Genomic DNA, 16,299 nt, shown 5'->3' with positions numbered 1-16,299 from the left:
TTGCCTGATGGTTTTACAGACCCTCTTCTAGGACCCCAGAATTCCCCCAGAAGTACCCACCACCCATAAACTCTGCTACACCCTCCCGGGTTTCCTTGGGAGACCTTACTTAAGCATCCTGGGCCTCAGTTTCCTCATCTATAAAATGAAGGGATTGGACTAGATGACCAATAAAGTTCCATTCAGTCCTAAAGCCATGACCCAAGAATCCCAGGAATTCAAAACCAGATGATCTGAGTTTTAATTATATCTCTTCTTAGTTGTGTGACTTGCAGTGACTCAGACCCTCTCAGGGCCCATTTTTTCATCTCTAATAAGTGAGAGGGATGAAATAGGTGGCCTGGAAAGTGCCCTCCACCCTCAAATCTGTGATATTCTGCTCCTAAGTAAATGCAAAGGAATTTCAGTGAGGAGAAAACCCTTACAACTGGTGGCAGCCTCTGAGCTGAGCCTTGAATGAAGCTGGGGGTTCTAACAGGCAGGAGGGAGGAGAAGGTGCCAACTAATCTGAGGCATCAGCCTGTGCTGTGCAAAGGAATGGAGGTGGGAACAACAATGTCCTAACAAACTGGGCGGCCTCCTTCATCCTTCTTGGAGGTGACATGCTCACTTGTCAAGCATAACATTTGGGGCAGTCCTTCCTTCTTGTTTTGTACTAGATGATTCCCAAGTCATGAAATGCTATTTATTTCCTTCACTTGCAAACTCACATTTTCTTAAAATTATTTTAAACTTATCAAATTTCATAAATTTTATTTATTAATAATAAATAAAATTTTAAAGTTTAATTTAAATTCTTAAAAATATTAAAATATCTTTAGGTTTTAATAATTATATATAATGTGTATATATATATATATATACATGCACATATACATATATATGTATACATACAATTTGTATAGTGCTTTACATTTTCCAAAGTGTTATCATCTCTATTGGGGGATCTCATCATCTTCTCATCATCTCTCACCTGGACCATTGCAAGAGGCTCCTAAGTTATCTTTTTTTTCAAGTCACTCCCCAAACCAATCCATTCTCCACCCAGCTGCCACAATGGGTTTCCCAAAGTGTAGATCTAACAATATTACCCCCTGCTGTCAACCCCACTCAGTGAGCTCTGAGGACTCCCTACTGCCTCTGTGATCAAATATAAACTGCCCTGAAATTGATTGTTCTCCATAACCTGGCCTCATCCTGCCTTTCCCCTCCACCATCTACTCCTGAGGGCTATTCTGCCCACACCACACCCTTATCTCTTGACTCCATGCCTTGGCACTGGCTGTCCCCCAGGCCTCGAATGCCCTCCCTCCTCACTTCCACATGTTGGGATCTCTGGCTTCCTTCAAGATCCAGCTCCAATGCCACCTTCTCCAAGAGGCCCTTCCTGGTCCTTCTTCTTGGTGTGTATTTCATATGCATCTATTTATGAACATGGTATCCTCTTTTTCATTAGAATGTAAGCTCCTTGAGGGCCAGAATAATTTTTGCTTCTTTCTTTTATCTCCAACACTTAACTTAGTACCTGGCATATAGTAAGTGCCTAATAGAAACCTAGGTAGCTAGACGGTACAATGGGTAGAGTGTTGGGCTTGAAGTTAGGGGGTCCTGAGTTCAAATTTGGCCTCAGACACTTTTTAGCTAGGCAAGTCAATTAACTACTCTTTTCTTCAATTCCCCCATCTATAAAATGGGGATAATGATATCACCTACCTCCCAGATTTGTTTTTGAGATTAAATCAGATGACATATATGTATGTATATATTTACACATATGTTAATAGTATTTTATTTCTTCCAAATTATATGTCAAGATAATTTTTAGTATTCAGTTTAAAAAGATTTTTAAGATCTTAATTTTTCTCCCTCATGCCTTCCCAACATCATATCTTCCTAAAATGGTAGGCAATTTGACAAAAAGTTATACACATGCTATAATGCAAAACATGTTTCTATGTTTGTCACAGTTCTAAAAGAAGAAACAGATCAAAGGAGAAAAACATGAAAAAGAATAAAGAAGGCAAAAAATGTACTCTCTGATCAGCATTCAGAGTCCATCAGTTTTTTATCTGGATATGAATATCATTTTCCTTTGTGAGTCCTTTGTACTTATCTTGGTCAGCAACATTGTGTTGCTGATGAGCTGAGTCATTCAAAGGTGATTATCACATAATGTTGCTGATATTGTGAATGTTTTCCTGGTTCTCCTCATTTCACTTTGCATCAGTTCATACAAATATTTACAGGTTTTTCTTAAATATTCCTGTTCATAATTTCTTATTGCACAGGAATATTCTATTACATTCATATACCACAGCTTGTTCAGCTATTCCCCAATTGATGAACATCCCCTCAATTTCCAATATTTTGCCACCATGAAAAGGGTTGCTATAAATATTTTTGCACATGTAGGTCCTTTTCCCATTTTTATGATCACTTTGCCATACAGCCCAACAAGTACTATTACTGGGTCAAAGGGTATGCACAATTTTATTGATCTTTGGGTATGGTTCCAAATTGCTCTCCATAATGGTTGGATCTGTTCATAACTCCACCAATAGTGCATTAGTGCTTCAATTTTCCCACATCTTCTACAACATTTATCATTTTCCTTTTTCTGTCATATTAGCTAATCTGATAGGTGTGAGGTGATACCTCAGAGTTGTTTCTATTTGCATTTCTGTAATCAAAAATGATTTAGAACACTTCTTCATATGCCTACAGATAGCTTTGATTTCTTCATCTGAAAATTGCTTGTTTATATCCTTTGATCATACTTCAATTGGAGAATGACTTGTATTCTTATCAATTTGACTCAGTTTTCTACATATTTGAGCAATGAGGCCCTTTATCAGAGATACTTGTTGTAAAGATTGTTTCCTAGCTTTTTGCTTTTCCTTTTAATCTTGGTTGCATTGGTTTTGTTTGTGTAAAAGCTTTTTAATTTAATGTAATCAAAATGATCTATTTTATATTTCATAATGCTCTCTCTCTCTTGTTTGGTCATGAACCTGTATCTCACTTAGCTTTTTTCAGAATTTGGATGATATACCACTTGGTGCACACAATTACTTTGTCTTTTATGGTACCTTTTAGCAAGGTGTAGTTTCTTTGTTTTTTTTTTTATCTTTTAATTAGGTATATTTTTCTTTTGTCTTTTCTGAGATCAGGATTGCAACTTCTGCTTTTTTTTTTTACTTCAGTTGAAGCATAATAAATTCTGTTCAAGCTCTTTACCTTTGATCTGTGTGTTTCTCTCTGCTGCAAGTGTGTTTCTGGTAAACAACATATTGTAAGATTCTTTTTTTGATCCTCTCTGCTATCTACTTCCTTTTCATTTTACAGTACATCCTATTCACATTCACAGATATGATTGCTAGTTGTGTATTTCCCTTCATCCTACTTTTAGACCTGTTTCTCCCCTCTCTCCTTTCATTCTTTTCCTCCTCAAGCATTTTGCTTCTATCTACCACCTCACCTGGCCCTCTCTTCTGTCACTCTCCCTCTCCCTGACCCACATTTTCTTAATCTCTTCCCTTCTAATTTCCTGTTGGGTAAGATAGATTCCTATCTTCAACTGATTTTATAGATTGTGCCATCTTTTTTTTTTAAGATTTCCTTATTTATTAATTTGTTTTTAGTTTGGAACCTTCACTTCCACAAGATTTTGAGTTCCAAATTTTCTCCCCATCTCATCCCTCCCTCATCCCAAGACTGCATGCATTCTGAATATCCCTTCCCCTAATCTTCCCTCCCTTCTATCTCCCCCTCCCTTCTCTTATCTCTTTCTCCTTCTATTTTCCTATAGGACAGGATAGATTTCTTTTCTTTTCTTTTCTTTTTTTTGTTGGCTAGGCAACGGGGTTAAGTAACTTGTCCAGGGTCACACAGAAAGTAAATGTTATGTGTCTGAGGTCAGATTTGAACTCAGGTCCTCCTGAATCCAGGGCCAGTGCTCTATCCACTGCTCCACCTAGCTGCTCCAGGATAGATTTCTATACCCCATTGCCTGTATATCTTATTTCCCAGTTGCATGTAAAAACAATTTTTAACATTTGTCTTTAAAATGTTGTGTTCCACATTTTCTCTCTTTGTCTCCCACCACCCAGCCTCATTGAGAAGGCAAGCAACTAGATTCTGGTTATACATGTGTAGTCATGCAAAACACTTCCATAGTAGTAGTCATGTTATGAAAAACTAACTATATTTCCCTTCATCCTATCCTGCTCCCCATTTATTCTATTCTCTCTTTTGACTCTGTCCCTTCTCAGAAGTGTTTGCTTCTGATTACCCCCTCTTCCAATCTGCCTTCCCCATTTCTCATCCCCTTCCCCACTATTTTCCTGTAGAGTAAGATATATTTCCATACCCATTTTAGTGTGTATGTTATTCCCTCCTTAATCCAAATCCAATGAGAATAAGATTCATTCATTTCCTCTCACTTTCCCCCACTTCCCCTCCACTGTAAAAGCCTTTTCTTGTCGGTTTTATGTGTGATAATTTATTCCATTCTACCTCTCCCTTTCTCCTTCTCCCAATATAATCCTCTCTCAACCCTTAATTTTATTCTCTAGATATCACCCCTTCATCTTCAACTCTCCCTGTGCCCTCTATCAATCTCTACCTGTACCTCTAATCTGTACCTCTCTACATACATATAATTTTTCCCTCCAACTACCTGAATACTGACAAAGGTTTCAAGAGTTACAAATATCATCTTTCTATGTAGGAATGTAAACAGTTTAACCTTAATAAGTACTCCATGATTTCTCTTTGCTGTTTACCTCTTCATGCTTCTCTTGAGTCTTGTATTTGAAAGTTGTTTCTATTCAGCCCTGGTCTTTCCATCAAGATTGCTTGAAAGTCTTTTATTTCACTGAACGCCCATTTTTTTCCCCTGAAGGATTTGCTGGTTAGGTGATTCTTGATTGTAATCCTATCTCCTTTGCCCTCCAGAATATTATATCCCATACCCTGCGGTGCCTTAATCTAGAAGCTGCTAAATCTTGTGTTATCCTGATCTTGTTTCCACAACACTTGAATTGTTCCTTTCTGGCTGCTTGCAATATTTTCTCCTTGACCTGGGAACTCTGGAATTTGCCTACAATATTCCTAGGAGTTTTCCTTCAGGGATCTCTTTCAGGAGATGATTGGTGGATTCTTTTGATTTCTATTTTATCCTCTGGTTCTAGAATATCTGGGCAGTTTTCCTTGATCATTTCTTGAAAGATGATGTCTAGGCTCTTTTTGTGATCATGGCTTTCAGACAGTCCAATAATTTTTAAATTCTCTCTCCTGGATCTATTTTCCAGATCAGTTGCTTTTCCAATGCAATATTTCACATTGTTTTCTATTTTTTCATTCTTTTGGTTTTGTTTTACAATGTCTTGATTTCTCATAAAGTCACTAGCTTCCATTTGCTCCTTTCTAATTTTTAAGAAAATATTTTCTTCAGTGAACTTTTGGACTTCCTTTTTTAATTGGTCAATTGTTCTTTTTAAGGGATTCTTCTCCACATTGGCTTTTTGAACTTCTTTTGCCATTTGGGTTAGGGTATTTTTTAAGGTGTTATTTTCTTCAGTATTTTGGGGGGTATCTTTTAGCAAGCTCTGGAATTATTTTTCATGATTTTCTTGCATCACTCTCATTTCTCTTCCCAGTTTTTCCTCTACTTCTCTTACTTCCTCCTCAAAATCCTTTTTGAGCTTTTCCAAGGTCTGGGACTGATTCATATTTTTCTTAGTGGCTTTGGATGTAGAGGCTTTGACTTTGTTTTCTTCTTCTGGTTGTGTTTTGATCTTCTTTGTCACCATAGAAAGATTCTATGGTCTGACTTTTTTCATGCAGTTTGCTCATGATCTCAATTTAAAACTTGAGTTTTAAACTCTTTGTTAAGGTAGGGGTCTGCTTCCAGTTTGGGGAGTGTACTGTCCCAAAATTTAGGAGTTTTGTGCAGCTGTTTTCAGAGATACTTCTAGGGACCTGTGATTTTTTTGTTCTTCCAAATTGATATAATCAAGAGTGAGGTGTTTACTCCTTTCCTAACCTGAACTCTGGTCTATGAGCACCCACAAGCATTCTTTTCTGCCTTGGAACTGTGAGGATTCCCCCTCCAATTCTGCCACAAGCTCCAACATGCCAGTGCTCCTCTTTGCCCCAGGACTGCCACCCAGAACTATGATCCAGATCTAAGCACAGGGAAAGCAAGAGATTCTTATCTCAGCATTGGCAAAGAGATCCCTGCAATCTCCTTCTGATAAGTCACATGATACCCCCTCTCTGTGGGCCAGAAGCTCCAGAAGCAGCTACCACCCCAGGGCAGTGCTGGGACTGGGGTCAAGACTGAGCTTCTCTCTCACTATGGTCACAGACTTTTCCTACTGACCCTCTAAGTTGTCTTTGTCATTTGTGGGTTGAGAAGTCTGGAAACTGCCGCAGCTTCCTGTGATTTAGTTCTCTGAGGCCTGCTTCAGGTTCACTGAGGCCCAGTGTTTGCCTGCACTACCCACACTGAACTGTGCTCCTCTCCAAGCCCAGTACAACAGACCTTTCCCATCAACCACCCATGTTGTTTTGGGCTGGAAATTTGTTTCACTTTGTATTTTTGTGGGTTCTGCTGCTCTAGAATTTGTTTAGAGCCTTTTTTACAGGTATTTGGAGGGGTTTGGGAAAGACTTCAAGCAAGTCACTGCTTTTGCTCCACTATCTTGGCTCTGCCTGATTGTGCCATCTTTGAGCCAGTACTGATGAGAGTAATACTCAATCAATGCCCATTTCCCACCCTCCCATCTTTCCTTCCACTCTAATTTTTTCATTCTTCTTCATGTGAAATAATTTACCCCATTCTACCTCTCCTTTCCTTCTGTTCCCAGTGTACTCCTTTTTCATCCCTTAATTATTTTTATATTATTCCCTCAAATTCACCTTATACCCATACCTTTATGTATATTCCAACTGTACTATTAGTAGTATAATTTTTTAAGAATTACAAGTATCCTCTTCCCATGAAGAGATGTAAAGAGTTCAGCTCATTGAATCCTTTAGGTTTTCTTTTCTCTTTTTATCTTTTTAGGCTTCTCTTGATTCTTGATATTTTAGATCTTTTTTTCTTTTAAATTCTGGTTTTCTCATTATGAAAGCTAGAAATCCTTCTATGTCATAGAATGGCAATTTTTCTCCTTGGAGTATTATGATTAGTTTTGCCAGGTATGTGATTCTGATTTGTAGTCCTAGCTCCTTTGCCTTCTGGAACATAATGTTCCATTACCGGTACGTTTGATTATAGTTCCTGGATATTTGAATTGTTTCTTTCTGGGCACTTTCGGTATTTTTTCCTTGACCTAATAGTTCTCAGATTTGGCTATGATGTTCCTTGGAGTTTTTATTTTGGGATCTCTTTCCTGAGGTGATCAGTGGATTTTTTTAATGCCTATTTGCCTTCTGGTTCCAGGATATCAGGGCAGTTTTCCTTGATAATGTCTTGAAAGATGCTGTCCAGGTGCTCCTTTTGATTATGACTTTCATGTAGTCCAATGATTCTAACACTGTCGCTCTTGGATCTATTTTTCAGGTCACTTGTTTTTCCAATGAGGTATTTTACAATTTTTTCTATCTTTTTCATTATATTTTGAATTTGTTTGATTGATTCCTGATGTCTCATAAAGTCATTAGCTTCCAACTTTTAAGGAGTTGTTTTCCTCAGTCAGGTTCTGTACTTCCTTTTCCATTTGTCCAATTTTATTTTTAAGCAGTGTTTTTCTTTTTTCCAAGCTGTTGCCCCTTTTATTTTTCTTAATTCTCTTGCATCACTTTTGTTTCTTTTCCTATTTTTTTCTTCTACCTCTCTTTTATGATTTTTAAGCTCCTTTTTGATCTCTTTTATGGTTTCTTTCTGGGCTTGAGACCACTTCCCATTTTTCTTTGGGATTTTGCCCAGAGGTGTTTTGACATTGTTGTCCTCTTCTGAGTTTGTGTCTTGGTCTTCCCTGTCACCATAATAACTTTCTATAGTCAGATTCTTTTTTTGTTTGTTTGTTTTTTTCTGCTGATTTTTTTTTGGCCTTTTCCCTTTCTTTTAATTTTGAGTTCTGCTTCCTGAGTGAAATGGAAGGGGTACTGTTTCAGCCTTCTTATGCCAGGGGCTGCTGGTCCTGGCTGTTTACCTGGTGCTGCACTGATGTTGACCTAAGGCCCACAGGAGACCCTTAGGAATGGTGCTGTGCTGAAGGGGTCAGGTTGGGGTGGCTAGCATTGCTGGAGGCTGTAAGGGTCTATCAGCTTACCTGGTGTTGAACTGGATTCCTAATGCTGGTGTCTGGCATGAGCTGAGGCCATTGAGGTGTTTCCGAATTTCCCTGGGGCTACACTTATACACATGGAGGTCTGGCTATTGGAGGGTGTTTGTTTGCCCAGGTCTACAATGTACCATGTGGTCAAGGTTAGCCAATTTTTAAAGTGCTTTATAAATGTTAGCTGTTACTATTGTTAAGAGTTTGTTGAATGAATTAATTAGTTAATGCCTCACCTGGATGTGATAAAGCTTGTACTACAGTGTTTTGTAAAGCTGAACTTACTAGAGATAAGTCATTTATTGTTATCCTGGAAGATCTTGCATCTATTATTAAAAGTGGGAAGGGAGGACATGATGATATCATTTAACTTTCCTTAGACTTGGTTTCCAAATCTGTAAATTAAGAGAGCTGGACTACAAGGCTTTCTGAGGTCCCTTTGAGCCCTTGATCTCTGATCCTCTGATACTCCTGGCTTCAAGGCCTGCCCTCTGTCCAGTTGGATATGAGTCTACATTTTCTCTTTTCTTCCATATACCAAAAAGGAAGGTGGAGGGAGGGGAGCCACTTTCCTGGAATTTCCCAGAGAAACAGTAAAAGACTAAGGACAGGAACCTCAGAGGTGTTGAAAAGTCACAGGATCATTCATTAACCCACTGGTTGTTTCAATTATATCAAACAGCTGGTTTGGCTAGCTCTTGTCATGGCACTTAGGGCATTGGCACACAGTCTTACTCTCTTGATAGCTGTACTGGCATCTTTTCTCATCATAAATAATGTGAGATTCCTTAGAGTGACTTCCAGGAAAAAGGAGTGAGGATGGCTCCTTTGGAAATGGTGACCAGGTGTGCACTTAACATCCAGTCATACTCAAGTCTGGTTACACAGATAATTGGATCTGTTCAGTTCTGTCTTCTTCTTCCTCAACCTCCTCCTTCAGAAGAGTCTATAGTTTCAAGCCCAGTTTCTCCTGAGATAATGCACCAGCTAGCCATCACAGTCTTTCCTCTTGGTAATACCTGCCAGAGACAGGTCAGCACTTTCTATGTTTCCTCAAGTCTTAGAGAGCTGCTTTGATCCCTAAGAGCCCATGGATTGCCCAATATCACAAAGCTAGTGAGTATCAGAGACAAGACCTGGATTTTCTGAAGGCAGGATCAGAAGTTTTTTCCCATCGTGCAGATGAGAAGAGATTGATACTGTAAGACTAACAAAGGCCTGACATGCATTATCCCATTCAGCCTTCACAATACCCCAGTGAAGCACATGCCAATATTGTTTGCATTAGACAGAGAAGAAAAATATTAATTGTTATATTAGTAGTAATAGCATCCAATAGCCCCAGTAATATTAGTAATAAAGATGATGACGATGATGATGATAACTAGCATTCATACAGTCCTTTAAGGTTCTTAAAGTCCTTTACATCTTTACCGTGTGAGTTAGGTGCTATTGTTATCCCCATTTTATACATGAGGAAACTGAGACTGAAAACAGTTAGGTGACTTGCTCAGAGTCACACGGCTTCTAAGTATCAAAGTTAGGATTTGAACTCAGGTCTTCCTAACTACAGCTCTAACACTCTCCACTGATCACACCTGGCTTAAATTCAGAAAAAGGACCTGTTTTTCCTAAGGCTACACAGAAGTAGGATCGTAGATCTAGAGCTAGAAGGGTCTTTAGGGTCCACACCTACTCATGTTAAGTGACTGTCCAATGCCACCTGGATAAGAAGCATCCAAGGTAGGATCTGTCAACTAGACCAGAACCAGCCTCTAACCTGGGAATGGCCAGAGCCAAGCAGAACAGGCTAGAGACAAGAGACTCAGGATACAAATAGAAGTTTAATTAATTTCAAAGGGAGAAAAACACTTGGAAGTAGAAGTCCCCCTTCATCAGAAGGTGGGCTTAACATTCTGGGACAAAGGAAGGTCTTATATACATTAAAAAAAACAACAACACAAAACAGTGGACTGGACCATGACAGAATCATTCTTAGGTCTTGAGTAGCAGTTCCCATGGCAGGCTCATGAGTGGACAATGTAGGCATTCCTGGTTCCTATGGGAACAGTTTTTAAATTGATTCTCTCAAATCTTAAAGGTCATTGAGCTTTGTGATTATGTAGTGGAGTACAGAACCACAGTTAGTGTGGTGGGAATAGGAGTGCAATACCTAGTTCAATTTACTTGGAAGAACAGGGATCGTGAGCATGTCAAGAGATATGATGGGGGCAATGGGGGCAGCTAGGTGGCACAGTGGATAGAGCACCAGCCTTGGAGTCAGGAGGACCTGAGTTCAAATCTCGTGTCAGACCAGACACTTGACATTTACTAGCTGTGTGACCCTGGGCAAGTCACTTAAACCCAATTGCCTTGCAAAACAAAACAAAACAAAAACAAAAAAGAAATCGTTTCTTAAAAAAAAAAAAGAGAGATGATGTATAACTTTAGGTTACAGCACATTGAGTCTCAGGTTCCTGGGAAACAGGAGGAGCTCCCACAAATTCAAACAGTTATTGATAAATATGAAAATCACAAATCCCTCAGGGAACACCTTGGGCTGGTCAAAGCAATACACTTAGACAGAGGGTGATATCATCTAGAGCACAAAGGATTGCTGTTATGTCAAGCTCAGGGCACAGTGTGCTTGCTGGGCCTTAGATCTGGAAAACAGGGTGTCTCTTAATATTTTGACAGATCTAAACCCAGGTCCTTTATTTACAGATGCAGGATTTCAACTGTACTATGTCTTTGAGGTTGGCAGCAGCATGGCATGGTAGATATGGTGCTTGACATGGAACAATGAAGACTTGGGTTCAAATTCCACTTCTGACTCTTATTCGGGTTGTACTGTGGACAAGCCATTGAATAGCCTTAAGGCTCAATCCAATGCTAGGATTCAGACCCAGGCTGTGGGGACCTCCTACCGAAAACCACTGGCTGTGCCAAGCTTTAGACAATTGACTGTTTTTGACTTCTTTGCCTTTCAGGGAAGAGGATCTGCCTGGGAGAACAGTTGGCTAGGGCTGAGCTCTTCCTTTTCTTCACTTGCCTGCTCCAGAAATTCACATTTCAGGCTCCCCTAAACACCAAGCTGAGCCTGGACCCCGAAGTTCGAGTGACCACTGCTCCTGCTTCTTACCAAATCTGTGCCATTCCTCGAGTGATGTAAGCCAAGGTAGGCCTGGAGGATGTTCTTCCAAGGGGACATGGGGAAGGACTTTGAACTATCCTTATCCTCCAAGGGGTCACCCACCTTGCCCTTTGGAATTTGGGTGGGGAAAGGGAAAGAAGTCAAGGTGGGGAGAAGAGGAGAAAGAGACAAAGGGAGGGGATCTGTGGCCCAATTTGAACCTTCCCACTCAGAAAAAGGAGAGGAATTAATACCACCAAAAGGAAAACAGAGTGCTTATTAGACTTGGACTCCAAGGACTTGGACTCAAATTCCAAACCTGCCACTTACTAGCTGTGTGACCTTGGGCATTTAAACCTCTGCCTCAGTTTCCTCACCTAAAATGAGGAGGAGGAGGAGGATCTCTAAGGTCCCGTCCAGTTCTAAATGTAAAACTTTGTGATGCTAGAAACAGAGAACCAATGCTTTTCCTCTCCTACCTCAAACAGTGGGGCCAAATTAGGTTTCTTTTTTGTTTGATTGGCTACCTTTTGGTGTCTTGCTCATATAATTCATATGCTGGTTGTGATTTTAGGGGAGGTTTTGGAGAGTTTGTGGGAGTGACAGGAGACATCCCCAGGTTGATGAGGACAATCCTTAGAGAATCCTTATGAATTGTAAACTCCTCGTGGGCAGTGACTGTTTTCTTTATGTCTTTGAATCTACAGCATCCAGCCAAGTGTCCAAGATGGAGAAGGTGCCCAATATACACTTGCCGGTCGTTTCATCTCTAAATCACTCACTTCCATATTAATTATTTCTTTTGACTTAAACAGTTTGAGTATTAATCCATCAGCTGCTGAGTTCAGTTCCTCATTCCTATTAGAAACCTTATTATAGACAATAAATCAAAATTACTCCACTATTAATTATAATCTCTTGGGGCTAGTAATGCCTACACCTTGAGAACTGCTGAACTCTTCCCTATTCCTGTAAAGGTTCTTGTCAGAACTGCTTACACAAAGTACATTTCTATGATGATCATGAAAACTCTTGGAATACCTCAGCCAATCAGAAAATGTAAACGCCCATGTGAAACAATATGATCAATGTTCCTCATTTATTGTTTATGTTCTACTTTCTAATGTTCCTCAATTATACCTGAAAAATGCTCTGTGAGTTCACAATGAGGCCCTTGTACCAAATGAGGTTGCTGTGCACCTATTTTACTGGCAAATTGCTAATAAACTAATCACACTTGGTACTCTTTTGCTTCAGTTTCTGTTATTTGAAGGTTTTAATCATGACCACATCAACCCTCTCAGGTGAATAGAGGTAGGCCCAGTTTATAGATGGGAAAACAAAAAGGAGTTTACTAAATCAAAGGCTGAAAATTTTTTAAAAAATCCTGAAAAATTGATGACGGTAATTTCAGGCAGTCTTAATTTTTTTCAAAATTTGTTAACACTTTCATTTAAAGTTTTGAGTTCCAAATTCTATACCTCTCTACCGTCTACCCTCCCTGAGATGATAAGCTATCAGATATAGGTTGTACAAGTCCAATTATGTAAAGCATTTCCATATTAGTCATTTTGTACAAGAAGACTCAGTAAGAGAAAGAAAGAAAATGAAAAATAGCAACCTTCAGTCTGTATTCAACCAATATCAGTTCTTTCTCTGGAGGTAGATAGTATATTTCATCATTAATCCTTTGGGATTGTCTTAGATCATTGTATTGTTGAGAATTGCTAAGTCATTCGCAGTTCTTCAGCATACAAGATTACTTTTACTGTGTACAATGTTGTCTTGGTTCTTTTCACTTCACTTGCCAACGGTTCGTGTAAGTCTTTCCAGATTTTTCTGAAAACATCCTGCTTGTCATTTCTTATAGCACAGTAATACTTCATTAAAATCATATACTACACCTTGTTAAACATAATCCAATTGATGAGCATCCCATTAATTTCCAATTCTTTTTCACCACAAAAAGAGCTGCTTTATTTTTTGTATATGTGGGTCCTTTCCCCATTTTTGTGATCTCTTTGTGATACATACCTAGTAATGGTATTGCTGGATCGAAGGGTATGTCCAGTTTTATAAACTGTTGGGCATAGTTCCAAATTGCTCTCCAAAATGGTTGGATCAGTTCACAACTCCATCACCAATGCATTAGTGTTCCAGTTTTCCACATCTCCTCCAACATCCAACATTTTCCTTTTTTTGTAACATTAGCCTTTCTAATAGGTGAGAGGTGATACCTCAGAGTTATCGATTTGTATTTTTCTAATCAATAATGATTTAGAGCACTTTTTCATATGACTATAGATAGCTTTGATTTCTTCATCTGAAAACTGCCTGTTAATATCGTTTGACCACTTATCAATTGGAGAATGACTTGTATTTTTTTTATAAGTTAGAATCATTTCTCTATATAGTTAAGAAATGAGGCCTTTAACAGAGATATTTATTGTAATATTCCCCCATTTTTCTGTTTTCCTTATAAACTTGGTTTCATTGGTTTTGTTTGCTCAAAATTTTTTAAATTTTATATAACCAAAACTATCTATTTTATATTTTGTAATGCTTTCTATATTTTCTTTGCTCCTAATTTTTCCCCTTATCCATAAATCTAACAGTTAAACTGTTCCATTCTCTCTTAATTTGCTGATAGTATCACCCTCTATGTCTAAATCATGTGCCCATTTTGACCTTACCTTGGTAGATGTTATGAGATGTTGATATATTACTAGTTTCTGTCTTACTGTTTGCCAGTTTTCCCAGTAGTTTTTGTCAAATAATAAATTTTTGTCCCAAAAGCTTGGATCTTTAGGTTTATCATATACCAGATTACTGTGGTCATTTACTATAATGTAATTTGTACTTAATCTATTTCCCTGATCCACCACTCCATTTCTTAGCCAGTACCAGATGGTTTTGATAATTACCACTTTATAATGTAGTTTGAGGTCTGTTACCCCTATACCACCTTGTTTAGCATTTTTTTCATTGATTCCCTTGATATCCTTGTGCTTTTGTTCTTTCAGATGAATTTTGTTTTTATTTTTTCTAGGCCTATAAAATGTTTGGTAGTTTTATTGGTATGGCACTGGGTAAATAGATTAATTTAGGTAGAATTGTTATTTTTATTATATTGGATCTGCCTACATATAAATAATTTATATTTTTCCAATTGTTTAGATCTGACTTCATTTGTGTGAAAAATGTTTCATAATTGTGTTTATATAATTCCTGGGTTGGCCTTGGCAGGTAGACTTCCAAGTATTTTGTATTGTCTACAGTTATTTAAAAGGGAATTTCTCTATCTCTTGATGCTGGGCTTCATTGGTAATATGTACAAATGCTGATGATTTACATGGGCTTATTTCGTATCCTGCAACTTTGCTAAATTTGTTAATAATTTCAAGTAGTTTTTGAGTTGGTTCTCTAGGATTTTCTAAGTATAACATCATATAATCTGCAAAGAGTGATGTTTTTATTTCCTCATTGCTTATTCTAATTCCCTTAATTTCTTTTCCCTCTCTTATTGCTATAGCTAATATTTCTAGTACAACATTAAATAATAGAGCTGATAATGGGCATCCTTGCTTCACCCCTGATTGTACATGGAAGACTTCTAAATACCCCCATTACAGAAAATGTTTGCTGATGGTTTTAGATGTATGCTTCTTATTGTTTTAAAGAAAGTTTCATTTAGTCCTGTGCTCTCCAGTGTTTTTAACAAGAATGGGTGTTGTATTTTGTCAAAGCCTTTTTCTGTATCTACTTATATAATCATATGATTTCTGTTGGTTTTGTGACTGATATATTGAATCAGCCCTGCATTCCTGGTATAAATCCCACCTGGTCATAGGGTATGATCCTTGCTATAATCTCTTTGCTAGTATTTTATTTAAAATATTTTACATCAATATTCATTAGGGAAATTGGCCTATAGTTTTCTTTCTCTGTTTTGACTCTTCCTGTTTGGGTATCAACACCATATTTGTGTACTTAAAGGAATTTCTTAATGATGGGGTGCTTGGGTGCTTGTGCTTGTACTTGGACCCCAATCTTCTCCCTAGCCTCAGAAACACTGTCTCTAATAACCACTCCCCAGCCCAAGGATACTGTGCTTAGCAGTTATTCATGTGTAGGCCCCAGCAGGACACTTATCTCTCTCCCTGGTGCAGCTACACAAAGCTGGGTGAGAGAGTGCTGGGCTGCTCAGACCCCAGTCCTCAGATCATGTCTCTGGAAGCCTCCCAATTTCTTAGTAAGTGCCTGTCTTGTGAGAAAGCTTTCCCTTGTTGCAGAGCATTCTCTCATCAAGACAGAGGGAGAGGGGTACCTTGCCCAGCCCAAGGAGTTTTGTCCTTGGCTGGCCCAAGGACTGTTCCTCCTGCCAGACTCCAAAGATCCATACCTCTGTCATCTCCCTCCCTGTCCAGTATACTCCCTGTACTTTCTCATCCACAGCTCCCAAAGACACCTGCATCTTTAGATTACCTCATCAGTGTCCCTGGCATTCCTTTCCCATGCCCTTTTCCATATAAGCCCTAGCTCTATCCTCAGTCTCTTGCAGGTTCCTTAAGAATCCTTGCCCGCTGAAAAGTGTAACAATAAATCTTTGCCACCTTGACTTAAAGAGTGCTTGAGTCTGTGAATTCATTCCAGATGACCCAGTCCTGTACTTCAGTCCTTGAGGGGCCTCAACCTCTCAGACCACAACATTAAGACTCATTGTTTGCTTATTTTTTGAATAGTTTACATAGTAAGAAATCCCAGAATGAAAATTCCCAGGAACATCATAGCCAAATTCTAGAGCTCACAGATCAAAAAGAAAGTACTTCAAGTAGCCAAAAAGAAACAATTTGAATACATAGAGCTACAGTCAAGATT

General features: G+C 38.6%; 1 protein-coding gene across 1 annotated transcript in view; it reads left to right on the top strand.

Annotated features, from left to right (window-relative positions):
* LOC114036288 (cytochrome P450 2J2-like) overlaps positions 1–12,664 on the top strand; it is a 48,702-nt gene extending 36,038 nt beyond the window's left edge. Inside the window, exons 8-10 of the mRNA XM_027852729.1 lie at positions 10,390–10,492; positions 11,279–11,466; positions 12,129–12,664. Coding sequence (XP_027708530.1) covers positions 10,390–10,492; positions 11,279–11,460 — 285 coding nt within the window. The 3' untranslated portion in view covers positions 11,461–11,466; positions 12,129–12,664. The remainder of the gene's footprint in view (positions 1–10,389; positions 10,493–11,278; positions 11,467–12,128) is intronic.
* The last annotated feature ends 3,635 nt before the right edge of the window (positions 12,665–16,299 follow it).

This window comes from Vombatus ursinus, unplaced genomic scaffold, assembly GCF_900497805.2.
Source record: "Vombatus ursinus unplaced genomic scaffold, bare-nosed wombat genome assembly UNPS02009824.1, whole genome shotgun sequence".
Classification (NCBI taxonomy): Eukaryota; Metazoa; Chordata; class Mammalia; order Diprotodontia; family Vombatidae; genus Vombatus; species Vombatus ursinus.
The sequence above is the reverse complement of the archived record's forward strand: the minus strand, read 5'-3'. Positions and strand labels throughout refer to the sequence as shown.